Source organism: Hyperolius riggenbachi, chromosome 2 (genome assembly GCF_040937935.1).
Source record: "Hyperolius riggenbachi isolate aHypRig1 chromosome 2, aHypRig1.pri, whole genome shotgun sequence".
In the NCBI taxonomy this organism is placed as follows: domain Eukaryota; kingdom Metazoa; phylum Chordata; class Amphibia; order Anura; family Hyperoliidae; genus Hyperolius; species Hyperolius riggenbachi.
Window position 1 is genome coordinate 348645241 of NC_090647.1, and position 16403 is coordinate 348661643.

The 16403-nt window shown below is 42.5% G+C and overlaps 1 protein-coding gene across 2 annotated transcripts in view; it reads left to right on the top strand.

Annotated features, from left to right (window-relative positions):
• RAB7B (RAB7B, member RAS oncogene family) overlaps positions 1-9067 on the top strand; it is an 83104-nt gene extending 74037 nt beyond the window's left edge. For both annotated transcript variants that reach the window (XM_068269548.1, XM_068269549.1), the window contains exons 6-7: positions 421-546; positions 3767-9067. In XM_068269548.1, the coding sequence (XP_068125649.1) occupies positions 421-546; positions 3767-3850 (210 nt within the window). In that variant the 3' untranslated portion in view covers positions 3851-9067. The remainder of the gene's footprint in view (positions 1-420; positions 547-3766) is intronic.
• Positions 9068-16403: the final 7336 nt, after the last annotated feature.

Here is a 16403-nt window from a genome sequence, read left to right on the forward strand (position 1 = left end):
TATGTTTACTTCTTAGTGTAATTTTCCTTCTTTAAACAGAAGGTATTTGCAATAATTCTGTGGTGGTTTCCCATGATCCATCACTTCTGAATATGAAAATTATCTCTTTATGCCCCTGAACTTGGGCTCACATCGAGAACCACAGGTAAATTATAGCAATCCTATAGCTGTTTACTTTTTAAGTGAGCCATGGCTGCATTAGTTTTGTTTGGCTCATTTGCATGCAGAAAAGCACTAATTTATTAGGTCTTGCAATGCAAAAAAAGGATTAGAACTAGTACTAAATGTACCCATGTTTATCTTATGTCACATGTCAGTTCCAATGTGCTTTAAGGTCAAATTGCTGGCTTTCTTAGTAAAATAGTATAATTGAGCTTCACTATTATAATAACATTTAAAATGGGAAATTCTGTGTTGCAGGTCTCCAAAGACACAGCAGAAACTTGGTGCAAAGAGTGGAAACTGCCCTATTTTGAAGTCAGTGCTAAAGACAACATCAATGTAGAGATGGCATTTGAGACACTAGCTAAAAGGAGCCTAAAATATGTAAGTTATCAACATTACTTGGTCTTTGTACCTAGTCACCAGATCAATATAATAAACAGATTTCTCCATTATACTGAGGGTTGTAATTATCCAAACGCGAAATTTAGGTGTGAGTAGCGGTATCGGTATGAAAGAAAGGACAATGTGCTATATGATATAATTGGAAAAGTCGCAATTAGCGGGAGTGCAGAGAATGATGGGCGCCTGACAGGCATGTGCGGTGGGGGGTTGTTTCTGGGTGCCCAGGCACCCCCCTTTTATAAATATTCTATAAAAAGAGACCCTTTAGTAGCACAAAGGAAACCCCACCTACTGAATCCAAGGAGCTCCACCCAACATATGTGAGAAGCCCCCCCCCCTCTTCCCATGGGAGGCTCGCTGTACCAAGTAGCACTCACATGGCACCCACTACTGTTTAGCACCATCTGCTACTCATACAGCACCCAATATGACTTAGCATCCACTACAACTTAGCACAAATTGGGCCTTGGTAGTCACTGCAGCTTAACAGACTGTACTATGGCAACTCAGCACCTACTGCAACTTAGCACAAACTGGACCTTTGCATCTTGCCACCCACTGCATCTAGGCACTTACTGCAATTTTGCATCAACTAATGCTCAGCAACCACTGCATATTGGCAACCAATTCTTCTTTGCCTGAAAAGAAACTTGGGTGTTTATTAAGGGGGACAGAGGTCCCAGTAATGATAGGTGAGTCTGTGCCTACATCAGGCTCCACTGTGCCCATTCTAATAGTGGGCACCTATCACTGCTGATTTTGGGGGGTTGAGCCAAAAGACTTGGATGGAAGAACACAAAGTCTGCCTGATACTGCTATATAGGAGGTGGGGGGTGTCAAAGACTGCTTTCTGGAGAGGGGATATTATATACACAATTTAGCACGATTGATTGGGCTTCCTTTTTCATATTTGAGCTTTACCCCCTTGAGGATCCTCTGCAGTGTCTTGGCACCCGAGACCGCGATGATAGGTGCCCAAGGCCGCAAATAGTGGTAACATAAATAAATTTGGGTGCCAGAGGTTGTGACAACGTAGTGGTAATAAAGTGACATTTGGGTGCCTGAGGCTATAGATAAAATAGCTGGTGCCAGGGCTACCCGCTATGCAAACTGCACACTTGGGTGCCAAAATGTCACTTTATTGCCGCTTCTGCGTGGGGGGGGGGGGGGGGGGATTAGGGGTTGGGCACCACCAGGGGGCAGATAAGGGTTAGGCATCAGTAGAGGGAGGGTTAAAGAGACTCCGTAACAAAAATTGCATCCTGTTTTTTATCATCCTACAAGTTCTAAAAGCTATTCTAATGTGTTCTGGCTTACTGCAGCACTTTGTACTATCACAGTCTCTGTAATAAATCAATGTATCTTTCCCCTGTCAGACTTGTCGGCCTGTGTCTGGAAGGCTACCAAGTTCTTCAGTGTTGTGGTTCTGCTATGAACTCCCCCTTCCAGGCCCCTCTATGCACACTGCCTGTTTTTTATTTAGATTAGAGCAGCTTCTCTCTTCTCTTATCTTTTACAAGCTGGATAAATTGTCCTCTGAGCTGGCTGGGCTTTCACATACTGAAGAATTACAGACAAGGGCAAAGCTATTTGCAGGAAGAAACAAGCAGCCTGAAACTTCAATGCATGAGAGATGCAGGGGGAAAGAAACACACAAATGATCTCTTGAGATTCAAAAGGAAGGGTGCATACAGCCTGCTTGTGTACGGATGTATTTTCTATGTGTGGACATACTGTACATCAACCTACTTCCTGTTTTGGTGGCCATTTTGTTTGTTTATAAACAAACTTTTTAAAACTGTTTTTAACCACTTTTAATGCGGCGGGGAGCGGCGAAATTGTGACAGAGGGTAATAGGAGATGTCCCCTAACGCACTGGTATGTTTACTTTTGTGCGATTTTAGCAATATAGATTCTCTTTAAGGGTTAGGCATTGGTAAAGGGAGGGTTAAGGGCTGGCTGGGCTTTCACATACTGAAGAATTACAGACAAGGGCAAAGCTATTTGCAGGAAGAAACAAGCAGCCTGAAACTTCAGTGCATGAGAGATGCAGGGGGAAAGAAACACACAAATGATCTCTTGAGATTCAAAAGGAAGGGTGCATACAGCCTGCTTGTGTACGGATGTATTTTCTATGTGTGGACATACTGTACATCAACCTACTTCCTGTTTTGGTGGCCATTTTGTTTGTTTATAAACAAACTTTTTAAAACTGTTTTTAACCACTTTTAATGCGGCGGGGAGCGGCGAAATTGTGACAGAGGGTAATAGGAGATGTCCCCTAACGCACTGGTATGTTTACTTTTGTGCGATTTTAGCAATATAGATTCTCTTTAAGGGTTAGGCATTGGTAAAGGGAGGGTTAAGGGCTTGGAATCAGTAGAGGGAGGGTTCTATGTGAGGGTAGGGTTAGATTAGGTGATAGTAAAATATCTGTATAGATTACTGATATTTTACCATCGAAATTAAGTAGTAGAGTATCAGTAATTATACCAATATTCTACTAGCAGCAATTCACTATGCCCTTTTTTCCAGGTACCTTTTTGACATGTATGCATAGTTATAGCTATAGCAGCAGATACATCTGCTTTGGGAACTGATGGACAAGGACCAGTTTATTGCCTCATCCAAACAGATTCTGAATTCTGGAGTCAATAAGGGCACAGCAGTACCATAGAGCTTCAGCTGGGATGCAGAATAAAAAGAAAAGATATGCAATAGTAGCGTGTGTACAAGGCTTTACGCTAAAAGCATACTACAAATAACAGAATGTACTAGCTCACAGTATAGTAATTTCTTTATAATTGGTATTTGCAGCTGCTCTGTTCTTTTTCACCCTGCCAATGTGCAGAACTGAACCATGAGAATAGCAAGTACAAAGAAAACTAGCCCTTATCCTGCCTGTATGCTAAGAAAGAAATATCCAACCATGCAAATATGCAATCCATATGTCTATGATCACACCGTGCCTGACACTGCACAGTCTCTCCTTGCCGCCTGTTTCTCATGGGAAGTCACTAGTGAGTTTTGGGGGAATCATCTGGAATTTATAGGTACAAAAGCGAAAGGAGGTATAATACAGTATAAACAAAAAAATACCAAGCACAAGAATATATGTAACACATATGTAAATCTCTATGCCTTGAGGAATTACTTGCATTAAATTTGAACTTTATTTGTGTCTGTTTTTGCACTGCAGTATTATGAATGTAGAGAGAGCTACCTAACAGATTCCATCAAGCTGACACCAGCAGAAGATGCACACAATGGAGGATGCTGCTGACATACAGATATACAATATTATCATCAATCCTTGCATTCTTTGACACATTCAGTCAGATGTTTGGACCCATAAAATGATTTAGGCTGTTTCTTCATAGGACTAAAAATGAATATGTGAATTATAAAGATTAGACATTGTAGCCAGACTTATTGAACAGCCATGCATCAACTGAAATGTGCTGTGGACAGAATACTATGAAAATCCTCCACACAGGGTTAAACGTAAAGAGGAGCAATAAGAAAACACTGGAAGGAGGAAAAGGCTTCTTGAAACTATAGAGACTACAACAAGTAACTTGCTTTGCCATCTAATATGGCACTCATGTTGGTGAACAACCATACTAGAAGAATGCATGGAAGAAAAGCAAGAGAAAGATCAAAAATAGCATACATGAATGGCATTAACAAAAAGAGATCATGTCATTCTGTTAAAGAGATGGCAAAGGGGGAATGGATTTCATACAGATAATCTGTCGACCAGCCTATAGGTTGACAAGAAAATTAGAGTCATATTTGGGATAATGTAAGGTTCAGATTCAAAGCTGTTTTTTGTTAACATTAATACATTTACTAGGGACAAATCCTTTAACTTGAGTGAGTACACATGCAAAAATAGAGATTCGGAAGTTTGGGGGACACTTCGGTGCCATGTTTTTGTGTTATAGAGGTGGGAGGAGGGAAGGCTGTGCCATGCACAAAAGAACATCATCCAAAGTGAGGAGTAAGGAGGAGAACAATGTGCTGGGCTAAGGGGAGCCAACACTCCAGGTCCCTTCACTATGCATCAAAGAGGCTGTACACACGCCAGAACTCTTATACATGCATTCGATTATTCTTCCCATTGGCTGCCTGTAGTAGACACTGATTACTACTGGTCACCATAAGGATGGAAAGCACTATTCACTTGACCTTGGACTTATTCATTTCGGGAAGGCCAATGGATGATTATAATTTAATTTAAACTAAGCAATATGATATATGATCGGGGCTGGGTTATGTTATTCAGTCATCAGACCCCTCAAAAATTAGCTAAATGGATAAGCAGACAAAAATAATGTTTAGAATAAAGGAAAATATTGGTGTTATGGATGAGACAAACAAGCTTGCTGAACAGGCCAGTGTTAAAAAGTTTCAAGTCATAGGTCAAGTTTTTAGTTTTCATGTGTATTTGAATTTCATAGAAACCCCATTTTAAAAACACGTGCATTGATGTGTTGCAGTAATATTTATGTATGCAAATGTATTGCAAAAGTACGTATTTTGTCATAGAAAAGTACAGAGTTTCTGCTGCAAACCTAAAGCTTCTTTGCGTCTTTACTCCTCCCTTCCTCTCCCTCCCCAGCAGTGGGTGAGTACACCACATCTTGACAGTGATTTGGTCACAAATGAAGGGGGGTAGGCAGTGCTGGCTTTAATTCCCTCCCAGCTGGCTATCATCTCTACTCAGTGACAGCCAATGGGTAGGACTGGATGTCATTGCCTAGGAAGGGGAGGATGGTGAGTAAGAGGAGACTGTAGGTCCTTTACATTGGCGTGCATCAAAAAAGGGCACCTGGAAAAAAGGGCGCAGGATATAGCCGAAATTATAAGTTGTAATGTAAAACAATATTTTTCGTTTATAGCTTGTAAACGAGAATGTAGTGCTAAATAGGTTGAATAGACCGAAATTAAATCGCAAAATACTCTCTATAACAAGTAACGAATTCTGAAATGAAACATCAAATAACGTCTATAACAAAAAACGATATTTACACTTGTATTAAGCATAGTAATGCAATGGTAGATTTTACAAGTATTTTACTGCAATTATACCTAACTGTAGGCTCACACAGATCTCTCCCTATCCCTATCCCTAACCCCTAGACCCCCCCCCCCCCCCCTTTGTGTAAATATACATCATTTAATAATTTGTATATATTACATATATTGTGCTGTAACTATACCTAACCCTACTCTCACACAGAACCCTCCCTGTACCTATCCATAATCCCTAACCCCTAGACCCCCCTGGTGGTGCCTAACCCTAACCACCACCCCTGGTGGTGTATATGGTACTGTAACTATACCTAACCCTACTCTCACACAGAACCCTCCCTGTACCTATCCCTAACCCCTAGACCCCCCTGGTGGTGCCTAACCCTAACCACCTCCCTGGTAGTGCCTAACCCTAAGACTCCCCTGGTGGTGCCTAACCCTAACCACCCCCCTGGTGGTGCCTAACCCTAACCACCTCCTTGGTGGTGCCTAACCTTAAGACCCCCCTGATGGTGCCTAACCCTAAGACCCCCCTGGTGGTGCCTAACCCTAACCACTCCCCTGGTGGTGCCTAACCCTAAGACCCCCTTTGGTGGTGCCTAACCCTAAGACTCCCCTGGTGGTGCCTAACCCTAAGACTCCCCTGGTGGTGCCTAACTCTAAGACCCCGCTGGTGCCTAACTCTATCCACCCCCCTGGTGGTGCCTAGCCCTAACCACCCCCCTGGTGGTGCCTAACCCTAAGACCCCCCTGGTGGTGCCTAACTCTAAGACCCGCTGGTGCCTAACTCTAACCACCCCCCTGGTGGTGCCTAACCCTAACCATCCCCGGCCCCTGGTGGTGCCTAACCCTAAGACCCCCCTGGTGGTGCCTAACCCTAAGACCGCCCTGGTGGTGCCTAACCCTCAGACCCCCCTGGTGGTGCCTAACCCTAAGACCCCCCCAGGTGCCTAACTCTAACCACCCCCCTGGTGGTGTGGCTGGTGCCTAACCCTAACTCCCCTGGTTGTGCCTAACCTTAAATCTCCCCTGGGGGTGCCTAGCCCTAATCATCCTCCTGGTGGTGCCTAACCCTAACCATCCCCCTGGTGGTGCCTAACCCCAACCATCCCCACTGCACAAACACCCTTACACACATATAAACAATAATATATTTAATCCTTAAATACTTCACTATAAATAACATGAATAGAATAATTTATATATTTGTAATATATATATATTTGCTAATAAATAGCCTTAAAATCACGTACACATTAATAATATTATAAATAGAAAAAGGTATATATACATACATATATATATATATATAATAAGATTGATAGCCTTACAATCACGAACGCATTAAAAATCTTAAAATTAAAGTAATTTAAAAAGCTATATATTAGTAAGTTAATAAAACTCTAATCGACGCATTATAAGTGTAAAAAACAAAGTTAATACCAAAAGCGATGTATTTCTAATAGAATAAGGTTGAAAACTACATTTAAACATTATACGTATGAAAACGAATTTTAAATGATAAAATAAATGTAAACGAAAATTTACTTGTTACAGCCCTGAAAGCGAAATTGAAAAACGGAAAAATAAGTAAAAGCTTCTGTAAGCGAAATTTAAAAACGAAAAAATAAGTAAACCACAAAGTTAAAACGAACTTGTAAACGATATTTGTAATGAACCTTATTCTGTAAACAAAAACTTTTGTTAACACGATCCCTGCAACCGATATTTCTGGGGCGCCCAAATTTCCTGTCGGGCGCCCAATAGCCGATACTTTGCATTGCAGTCTATGGCGGCGCCCTTTTTGTCCACTTTGCAATGGTGAAGATAGCCATACAATAATGGCCCAATCTGGCAAAGAATCATACTTCAAAATCAGGTATACAACTTTTTCTTACTAGATCTAAATTTCATTTCAGCAGTACATGCTAAGCAGCCATCCTTCCATCTCAGTACCTCTTCCACGGTACCTCCTCCTTCACTGTACCTCCATTTTTACTGTACCTTCTCCTTCACTTTATCTCCCACTCCACTGTACCACCTCCTGCACTGTACGTCCTTCATCAATTTTCTTCCTCCTCCACCTCCACTGTATGTCCTTCTTTACTTTACTGTACCTCTTCCTTCACTGTACTTCCTCCAATGTACCCCCTTCTTCACTGTATGTCTTTCTCCACTGTACCTCCTTTTTCATTATACTTCCTCCTCCACTGTACCCTTTCCACCACTGTACCTTCTCCACTGTACCTCCCCCTCCTTTTTAATGTACTTCCTCCTACACTGTATCTACTGTAACTAGACATCACTGGACCCCCCTGCAAAACTTTGGATGCCTCCCCCCCCCCCCGCGAAATTTTGGATGAGGCCCCCACCCCCACCTCCGTCGCTTTCTGCACAGGAAAACTAAGGACCAATGTGTTTTCCCCATGCAGATAAAAACAGTTAGACTTAAAGGAAACGTCAGGCAATCTGTGCTACCCCTAGATCTACTTATTCGGGGCTTCCTCCAGCCCCTTGCAGCCGACAAGTCCCTCGTCGCAGCTCTGCTCCCAGTACATACATACACACACAGCCATATTATTTTACTACATGAGAGCACATGCTATTTGGAGGAACAACAATGACATGCTGAACATAAGATATAGTATTCACTGTAACTTTGGCAAAACATTCAGGATGTCACTGATTGATACTGTAATTACAGGATCTTGGACTACTCTCATGGAGTATGAGACAACAAGCTCTCAATGAGGCAGCAACAGTCAGACATCAATCTTACCCACTCCATTGTGTTGTAAAAGTAATCAGACACCATAAGGTCATTAGCCTGTGTGTGATAAGAATCTAGGAATCTCTTTGGAGTGATTGCTGAATAAGGGACAGTCTACAACTTTTTTTCAAAATGTGACTCCTTTGTTTGTAAGGTTGTACATAAAGTCATCAGAACTTTGCAGCAGTGAGAGACAGATATTTTTTTACGAACCCTAGGGAGCAGGGACAGTGTACAAATTCTAAAGTCTGTATGATTCCTTATCTGTGTGGTGAACACATGCCGTCAATATAACAATGGTGCCACGGGAGAATACGTTTTTTCTCTCCATGCCCTTAGTTGTCAGTCTCTCAAACGTTTCCCCCCACGGACCCCCTGTGACTTCTGTGCCCCCCTGCAGAGGCATCCCTTGCAGGGTCTATTGTTACGCCCCAGACTGTACCTCTTTCTCCACTGTATTTCCCCTAATGTTCCTCCTTTACAGTGCTTCTTTCTCCACTGTACCTTCTACTCCACTGTACCTCATCCTATACTGTTCCTCCCTCCATTATTGTACTTCCTCCTCCTTTACTGTACCTCCTACTCAATCAACATTTACCAGCATGCTTTACCAATATGTAGGAAAAATCACCTTCTATGTGGCTAACTGAAAGCAAAGCTGAATTGAAAATAAACTTATGAGATAATCAGTTGTACAGTGTCTGTCCTCCTATTGCTAAATATGACTTTTATAAAATCCCACAATTTTTTTGTGTTTAAAAGCTAAAAAAGTAGAATTATGCTATGTTCACACTCGTGTGATGCATTGGGTTGGGTCAGACCAAATAATCTTATTGCTAACGGGATGCAGCATATTGTAATGGTATGTTCACATTGGTGAGTTATCAGTGAGATGTGATGGAATCTGTTGGTATAACACGAGGTACCGTATGTAGTAGGGTACTGGAATTTACATGGGAAAAAAAAGGAATAATGCCAATGGTGGGCTAGATTACCTCCTCCTTAGTGTCCGGGTGCTACTCGTTTTCCTCGGGGTCCCTGCTGTTCCCTGTAGCTGGCCCTCAAAGGATTTGATGGGATCCTCCATTTAAATACTTTACCAGGAAGTTCACCCAAGCGATGACACGCAAATTCAGAACGGCACAGGCGCAGCACTGAACCATGCATGCACTGTGAAAGCAAGCACTTGTCCACGAGCACTTTCTTTTTCCTGTGCAAGCGCAGTTCGAAACTCACATCTGCTTCATTCAGTAGTTTTTTCTCCAGTTCAAGGGTACTTAAATTACTGCATATCAGTTAATATATACCTCATGAGAAATATATAAGTGGACCATGGTGTAAATCCATAAATGCAGTAAGTCTTTATTATAAAAATACACTGACATAGAAGCGGAGCTGTCACAGATATTGCGTTTTTGTAACGGGATCTCCCCATGCTCCTCACAGTAAGTTGCTGTACATAGTGACGCACAAGGAATGAGATGAAAGCCAACCACACACTTTACCTGGGGACGTGCTGAGGAAGAGCTGGTTACAAAAGCTAGCTAGTGGGAATCTGCAGCTCAAGTTACATAGTTACATAGTTAGTTTGGTTGAAAAAAGGCATTTGTCCATCAAGTTCAATCAGAATAATAAATAAATAAGCATTAGGTAGTTTTCTCTTCTGCAAACTCACATATACCAGTTGATCCAGGGAAAGGCAAAAAAAAAAAACTTTTACAAGGCTTAGGCCAAGTAACCTTTAAGGGGAAAAAAATCCTTCCCGACTCCAGGTGACAGTCAGATAAAATCCCTCGATCAACTTTGCTGGGAATTTACTAGTAATTATTCCGCGTATGCCCTTCAATGCAAGGAAATCATCCACACCTCTTTTAAATGCATATATAGACTTTGTCCTTACCTTACTACTTCTTGTGGTGAATTATTCCACATGTTAACAACTCTTACTTTAAAGATCGCCTTCCTAAATAGATGGCAAAAGCTCATTTGCCAAGCTTTTGTATTGTCCTCTGATGTATTTATACATGTTAATCAGGTCACCCCCATAGCCATCTTTTTCTAAGCTAAATAAGCCCAGTTTGTCCAACGCTTCTTGTTAAGCGAGACCTTCTAACCCCCTCATTAATTTACCGTAGTTGCCCATGTTTGCACCTGTTCTAGTATGTTAATGTCTTTCCTACAATGTGGTGCCCAAAACTGTATTCCATACTCCAAATGTGGCCTTACAAGTGATTTATATAGAGGGGTTAGTATACTAGCGTTTTGTGATTTTATTTCCTATTTTATGCATCCCAGAATTTTATTTGCTTTAACTGCTGCTGCTTGGCATTGAATATGTGTGTTTAACTTTGATTTATTTATTTACTTGTTATCAACCAGTATTTCCAAGTCCTTCTCCAAGTCTGATGTTCCCACAGCTGTAAGCCGTTAATCTTATATGTTGCTCTAGCATTTGCTCGTTCAAGATAAACTTACATTTATCTACTAGAGTTGGGCCGAACCTCCGATTTTAGGTTCGCGAACCGGGTTCGCGAACTTTCGCAGAAGGTTCGGTTCGCGTTAAAGTTCGCGAACCGCAATAGACTTCAATGGGGATGCAAACTTTGAAAAAAAAAATTTATGCTGGCCACAAAAGTGATGGAAAAGATGTTTCAAGGGGTCTAACACCTGGAGGGGGGCATGGCGGAGTGGGATACACGTCAAAAGTCCCCGGGAAAAATCTGGATTTGACGCAAAGCTGCGTTTTAAGGGCAGAAATCATATTGAATGCTAAATGACAGGCCTAAAGTGCTTTAAAACATCTTGCATGTGTATACATCAATCAGGTAGTGTAATTAAGGTACTGCTTCACACTGACACACCAAACTGTTCACTGAACAGAACAGGTATACAGTGGCGGGTTCACTGAACAGAACAGGTATGCAGTGGCGGGTTCACTGAACAGAACAGGTATGCAGTGGCGGGTTCACTGAACAGAACAGGTATACAGTGTCGGGTTCACTGAACAGTACAGGTATGCAGTGGCGGGTTCACTGAACAGAACAGGTATACAGTGGCGGGTTCACTGAACAGTACAGGTATGCAGTGGCGGGTTCACTGAACACTACAGGTATGCAGTGGCAGGTTCACTGAACAGGTATGCAGTGGTGGGTTCATAGTACAGGTATGCAGTGGTGGGTTCACAGAACAGGTATGCAGTGGTGGGTTCACAGAACAGGTATGCAGTGGTGGGTTCACTGAACAGGTATGCAGTGGTGGGTTCACAGTACAGGTATGCAGTGGTGGGTTCACAGAACAGGTATGCAGTGGTGGGTTCACAGAACAGGTATGCAGTGGTGGGTTCACAGAACAGGTATGCAGTGGTGGGTTCACAGTACAGGTATGCAGTGGTGGGTTCACAGAACAGGTATGCAGCCAGGGACAAGCTAAACCTAACTAATCTTTCCCTATGAGAGAGAGTGTGCAGCAGCTCGCCCTACTCTCACTAATGCAGGCACACGAGTGACCGTAATGGTCGCCGCTGCCTGCCTTTTAGTAGTGGGGGAGTGGCTCCAGGGGCTAGTGTAGCCTAATTGGCTACACTGGGCCTGCTGACTGTGATGTAGAGGGTCAAAGTTGACCCTCATGGTGCATTATGGGGCGAACCGAACTTCCGCAAAAGTTCGCCTGCGGGACGCGAACGCGAACCACTGAAGTTCGCATGGAACCGTTCGCAGGCGAACCGTTCGGCCCAACTCTATTATCTACATTAAATTTAATCTGCCAATTGTCTGCCCATATAGTCATGTTGTTGAGATCCTGCTGTAAAATGTCACTGTCCTGCTTAGGGTTTATGATAATTTTGTATTATAAGCGAACATGGTAACATTACTCTGTATTCCATCTGCTAGATCACAGGTGTCAAAAATGAAGGCCTGAGAGGTGAATGCTTCCCTCCTCCTTGTTTTATGCGGCCCTCAACAGCTTTTAATGTTTATACTAAGCAGCAAAAGAAAGACGGCACTGTTTTCCCATCCAGAGGAGCACACTGGTGACAGTGTTTGAGATTGAAACATTGTCACTTTGAGCCAGAGTGTGGCAATAACCCATGGGACACCCCCAAAGAAATTAGCATGGTTCTCTTACCTTGGATTACACCCATAACCGTTAACTTGTACACACACGTACACACCATCCTCTGACACCATCTCCCCATATAGCATAGTAGCGCAGTGAAACAGCATAATGTTTACCTGCTCCAGTGATGCGTTGTTTCTTCTGTTCTTCCTAGCCATTGCGCGCACTATGCTTCTACACTTCCTTCTCCTGATCACTTGACATGTCTCAAGAACCAGAGGTATGCAGCATAGTGCATGAGTCTATTAGAACGATCAGAGGAGACCCAAAGCAACACTGGAGCAGCTAAATATTAAACTGCTCCACTGCACTACTCTGCAAAAGAGGGAGATTGCTATAGCTACACCACTTAGTCTGAGTCTGTTCAGTAAATGTTACATTTTATTTGGCCCATGACTTCGACTATGTTTTATACTTGATTCAGTTTGATTATATATTTCACATATATTCTTACATGATTCAGTTTGACATCCCTGCGCTAGATCATTAATAAATAGATTGAAAAGGATTGGACCCGATTCTGACCCTTACAGGACCCGACTGCTAAGTTTCTCATTCAAATATGACCCTTACTCTTTGCCTTCTGTCCCTTAACCACCCTGGTGTTCTATTAGAACGGCCAGGGTGGCACCACAGCACTTTTTTTTTTTTTTTAAATCATGTAGCTAGCCTAGCGCTAGCTACATGATAGATGCTGTGCAGCGGCATCCCCCCACCCATTCTGATCGCCTCTGGCGATCAGAGCAAACAGGAAATCCCGTTCAGAACGGGATTTCCTGTTTGGTTTCCTCCGTCGCCATGGCGACGATCGGGATGACGTCATCACGTCATGGCATCGGAGGGAGTCCCGATCCACCCCACAGCGCTGCCTGGCACTGATTGGCCAGGCTGTGCACGGGGTCTCGGGGGCCCTGTTACGCGGGGGGTAGCGGCACATCAGCGGCGATCGCGTACAACACGCAGCTAGCAAAGTGCTAGCTAAAAAAAAATTATGAAAATCGGCCCACCAGGGCCTGAGCAACCCAGCATGGCGGTACTCGCCCAGCTGGTTAAACAGTTTATTGTGGGAAATACACCAGGGCCCCTGGACCAGAGGGGTCCACTAGACACCCCCTTTCCACCACTTTATTAGCTATTTATTGGTGCAGTGCTGGTAATGATCACCTCTAGGTGTGCTTTGATTAGATGTAACCATTAAAAAACTGTTTTCCTCCCCAGTTTACACATCTCTGACACAGCAGCTGTCCTTGGCAGGTTTTGGAGTTCCATATCAATTGTTATGTATAGGTATAGAGTGCTTGATGGGGCCCAATATAAAACTTGCACTGGGGCCCAGAGCTCCTAAGCTTCGCCACTGGTCAAAAGCCTCTGCAAAGTACAAGTACACTACATCTATAGCTAAGATTTCCCAAGATCTAAATGTGCATTCACCACTTCATACAAGCTGAGCGTGCTGGTGAGATAAGACATGTCTTTAGTAAACCTATGCAGATGAGCTGAAATGAGATTATTCTGTGCTATAAAATCTTGAATTGCGTCTCTTAGAATACCTTCAAACAGTTTATTCACAACTGATGTTAAACTTACATGTCTGTAATTTCCTGGTTGAGATCTTTTCCCCTTCTTAAATAGGGGAAAAATATCAACGTTACTCCACTCATAGGGAACTGACCTGCTTAAAAGAGAATCATAGAAAAGTATCAAATTGGCCTATCAATAACTGACTCGCGTCGGCCGGTTCAGGCAATGTTTGCAGGGAGTGGCAGCAGTGGCAGCTCGGCTCCACAGATTGTGAATCGATTTCATAGTGAAATCGATTCAAAATCTGTTTGCAGTGTAGGCAGCCAATAGATCCCTCTTTGATCAGATTCGATCACAGAGGGATCTACAATATCTGCTGGTCGATCTGGTGGCAATCGACCAGTGTATGGCTGCCTTAAGGCCAGCATATTTGCTATTAATAATGCTCCATGTAGCATGTACAATAACATCTCCCCTCTAAATTGGTACACAGAGCTAGTGGGTTTGGGTATTCACAGATTTCAAGAGATGTTCATAATTATATCAAACTGAATATTATTTTTCTAATCAATTCTCTTATAGAGAAACTTAAAGCTTGGGCCAATCTTCCACTAATAGATATTCTTAGGATTGTTCAAAATCCTTCCCTATCCGATTCCCCTATAATAATCACCAATGTAATTTCAAGAAGTTAGAAGATATCTTCGGTATGGAACCTAATGTACTATCATGAAGCACAAGCTGCTCATTGGCCACATTGCTTTATAAATGGCACAGACACATCAAATAATTGGCAACACCACATTTAATTACCCCAATAGTTACTAAAAGCTCATTTCGTCAAATAAATGCCTTTTGGAAATGGACCAATCAGCAGCTCTGGAAAACAGTAGATGCATGTTTAGGTACATAGTTCCTGGGCCTGATATTGGAAGGAATAAGGTGTTCCGTTTAAGCAAAGCTTTCATGTTATTTGAGGCACACAACCTAACCTAATAAGTAATGCTGGGAACACACAATGCAATTTCCTGTCCGATCAGCGGGAATTGGATGATTATTTCCAACATGCTCAATCTGTTTCTGATTGAGAAAGAGATTGGTTTTGTGAAGTTTTAATTGGAAAATGGATCCCTTTATCGATTGGAGGCAGTTTGGACATATACACATGCTACAACAACTGTAGTGTGTGTGCCTTTTCCCCTTTGCATCCCACCTCCTCTACCAGCCTCCCCAGGAATGTGTCCATGTTTGTGAGTGCATCTGTATGAAGCGCAATAAAATCGGAAACCCTGACAGTGCAGAACTCCTTTTGTTCTGTGACCTGGCTTCCGCACACAAGGTCCTGGGCACGTCAAGCGGGTCAAGGCAGGTGAGAGCTTTTCATCTTTTGGCATATACATATCTGTCCTCTGCTCCAGAAGTCCCAAGTGCCAAGCAACGTTTCCTTGTTGTATAGATACATATAGCCTGTTTCGGACTTGTTGGTCCTCATCAATGCATGGCAGGAATTGAATGCACAGCAATTTTGAAGGCACAGCATGCTGCATTACTTTTGGAAATTTGTGTATTTTAATATTTATTGTAGCAATCAGACAAAAATGTGCCAACATGCAAGGCAAAAAGCCATGAGTTATAACAACATGCACCCATTGGAGTTCTGAAGCTAAAGCTAATTTGTCTAAAAATTATCATTTGCTGCCATCTGGTGGTCAAAATGCTTCAATACAGCTGCCACACTAAATTCCTTTTCTTGTTGTGCTTAAACCTTTTATTGGATTATAAGGAGCTCATTTGTCTTGAGTTTTGTGATTGCTTCATGAACGATTATTTGGTTTTATAACTTTTTAACTTTCTTACACTAGGAGCGCCACCTATTAATCCCTTAGGTTAATCAGGGCCGGATTTGTACTTTTCAGTGCCCTAGGCCCCACTTTCTGCAACCGCCCTCCCAACTCTAAATACAGCTTGCACATGGAAAAATTTAAACAGACTGGAGTATTCAGTAAAAGGCCTGCACCCACTATGTGATTTATTTTTTCAGCAACTTTTCCAATGATCTGCTATTTTTTGATTAACGAGTGATCGTTTCCACGTTCTTGCGACACGAGTATAAGGCTCCCTGCACACTGCAAATGCATTTTGCGATTCCCATCCCGTTTCCGACTTGCAACTCAACTTTTCCCTGAATGCAATCAACAGAGAAAAAAATGCAGCATGCAGTAACGATTAAAAATCGGAATCGGATGTAAAAACCGATTAAAAATAGGAATCACATGCAGTGTGCAGGGAGCCTAAGAGAGTAATTACACAAACGGCATTTGGCAATGCACGATGATAATAACCATCCTGATGGATCAGATGTTTAAGATCCCCAACGACTCCCACACAAAGT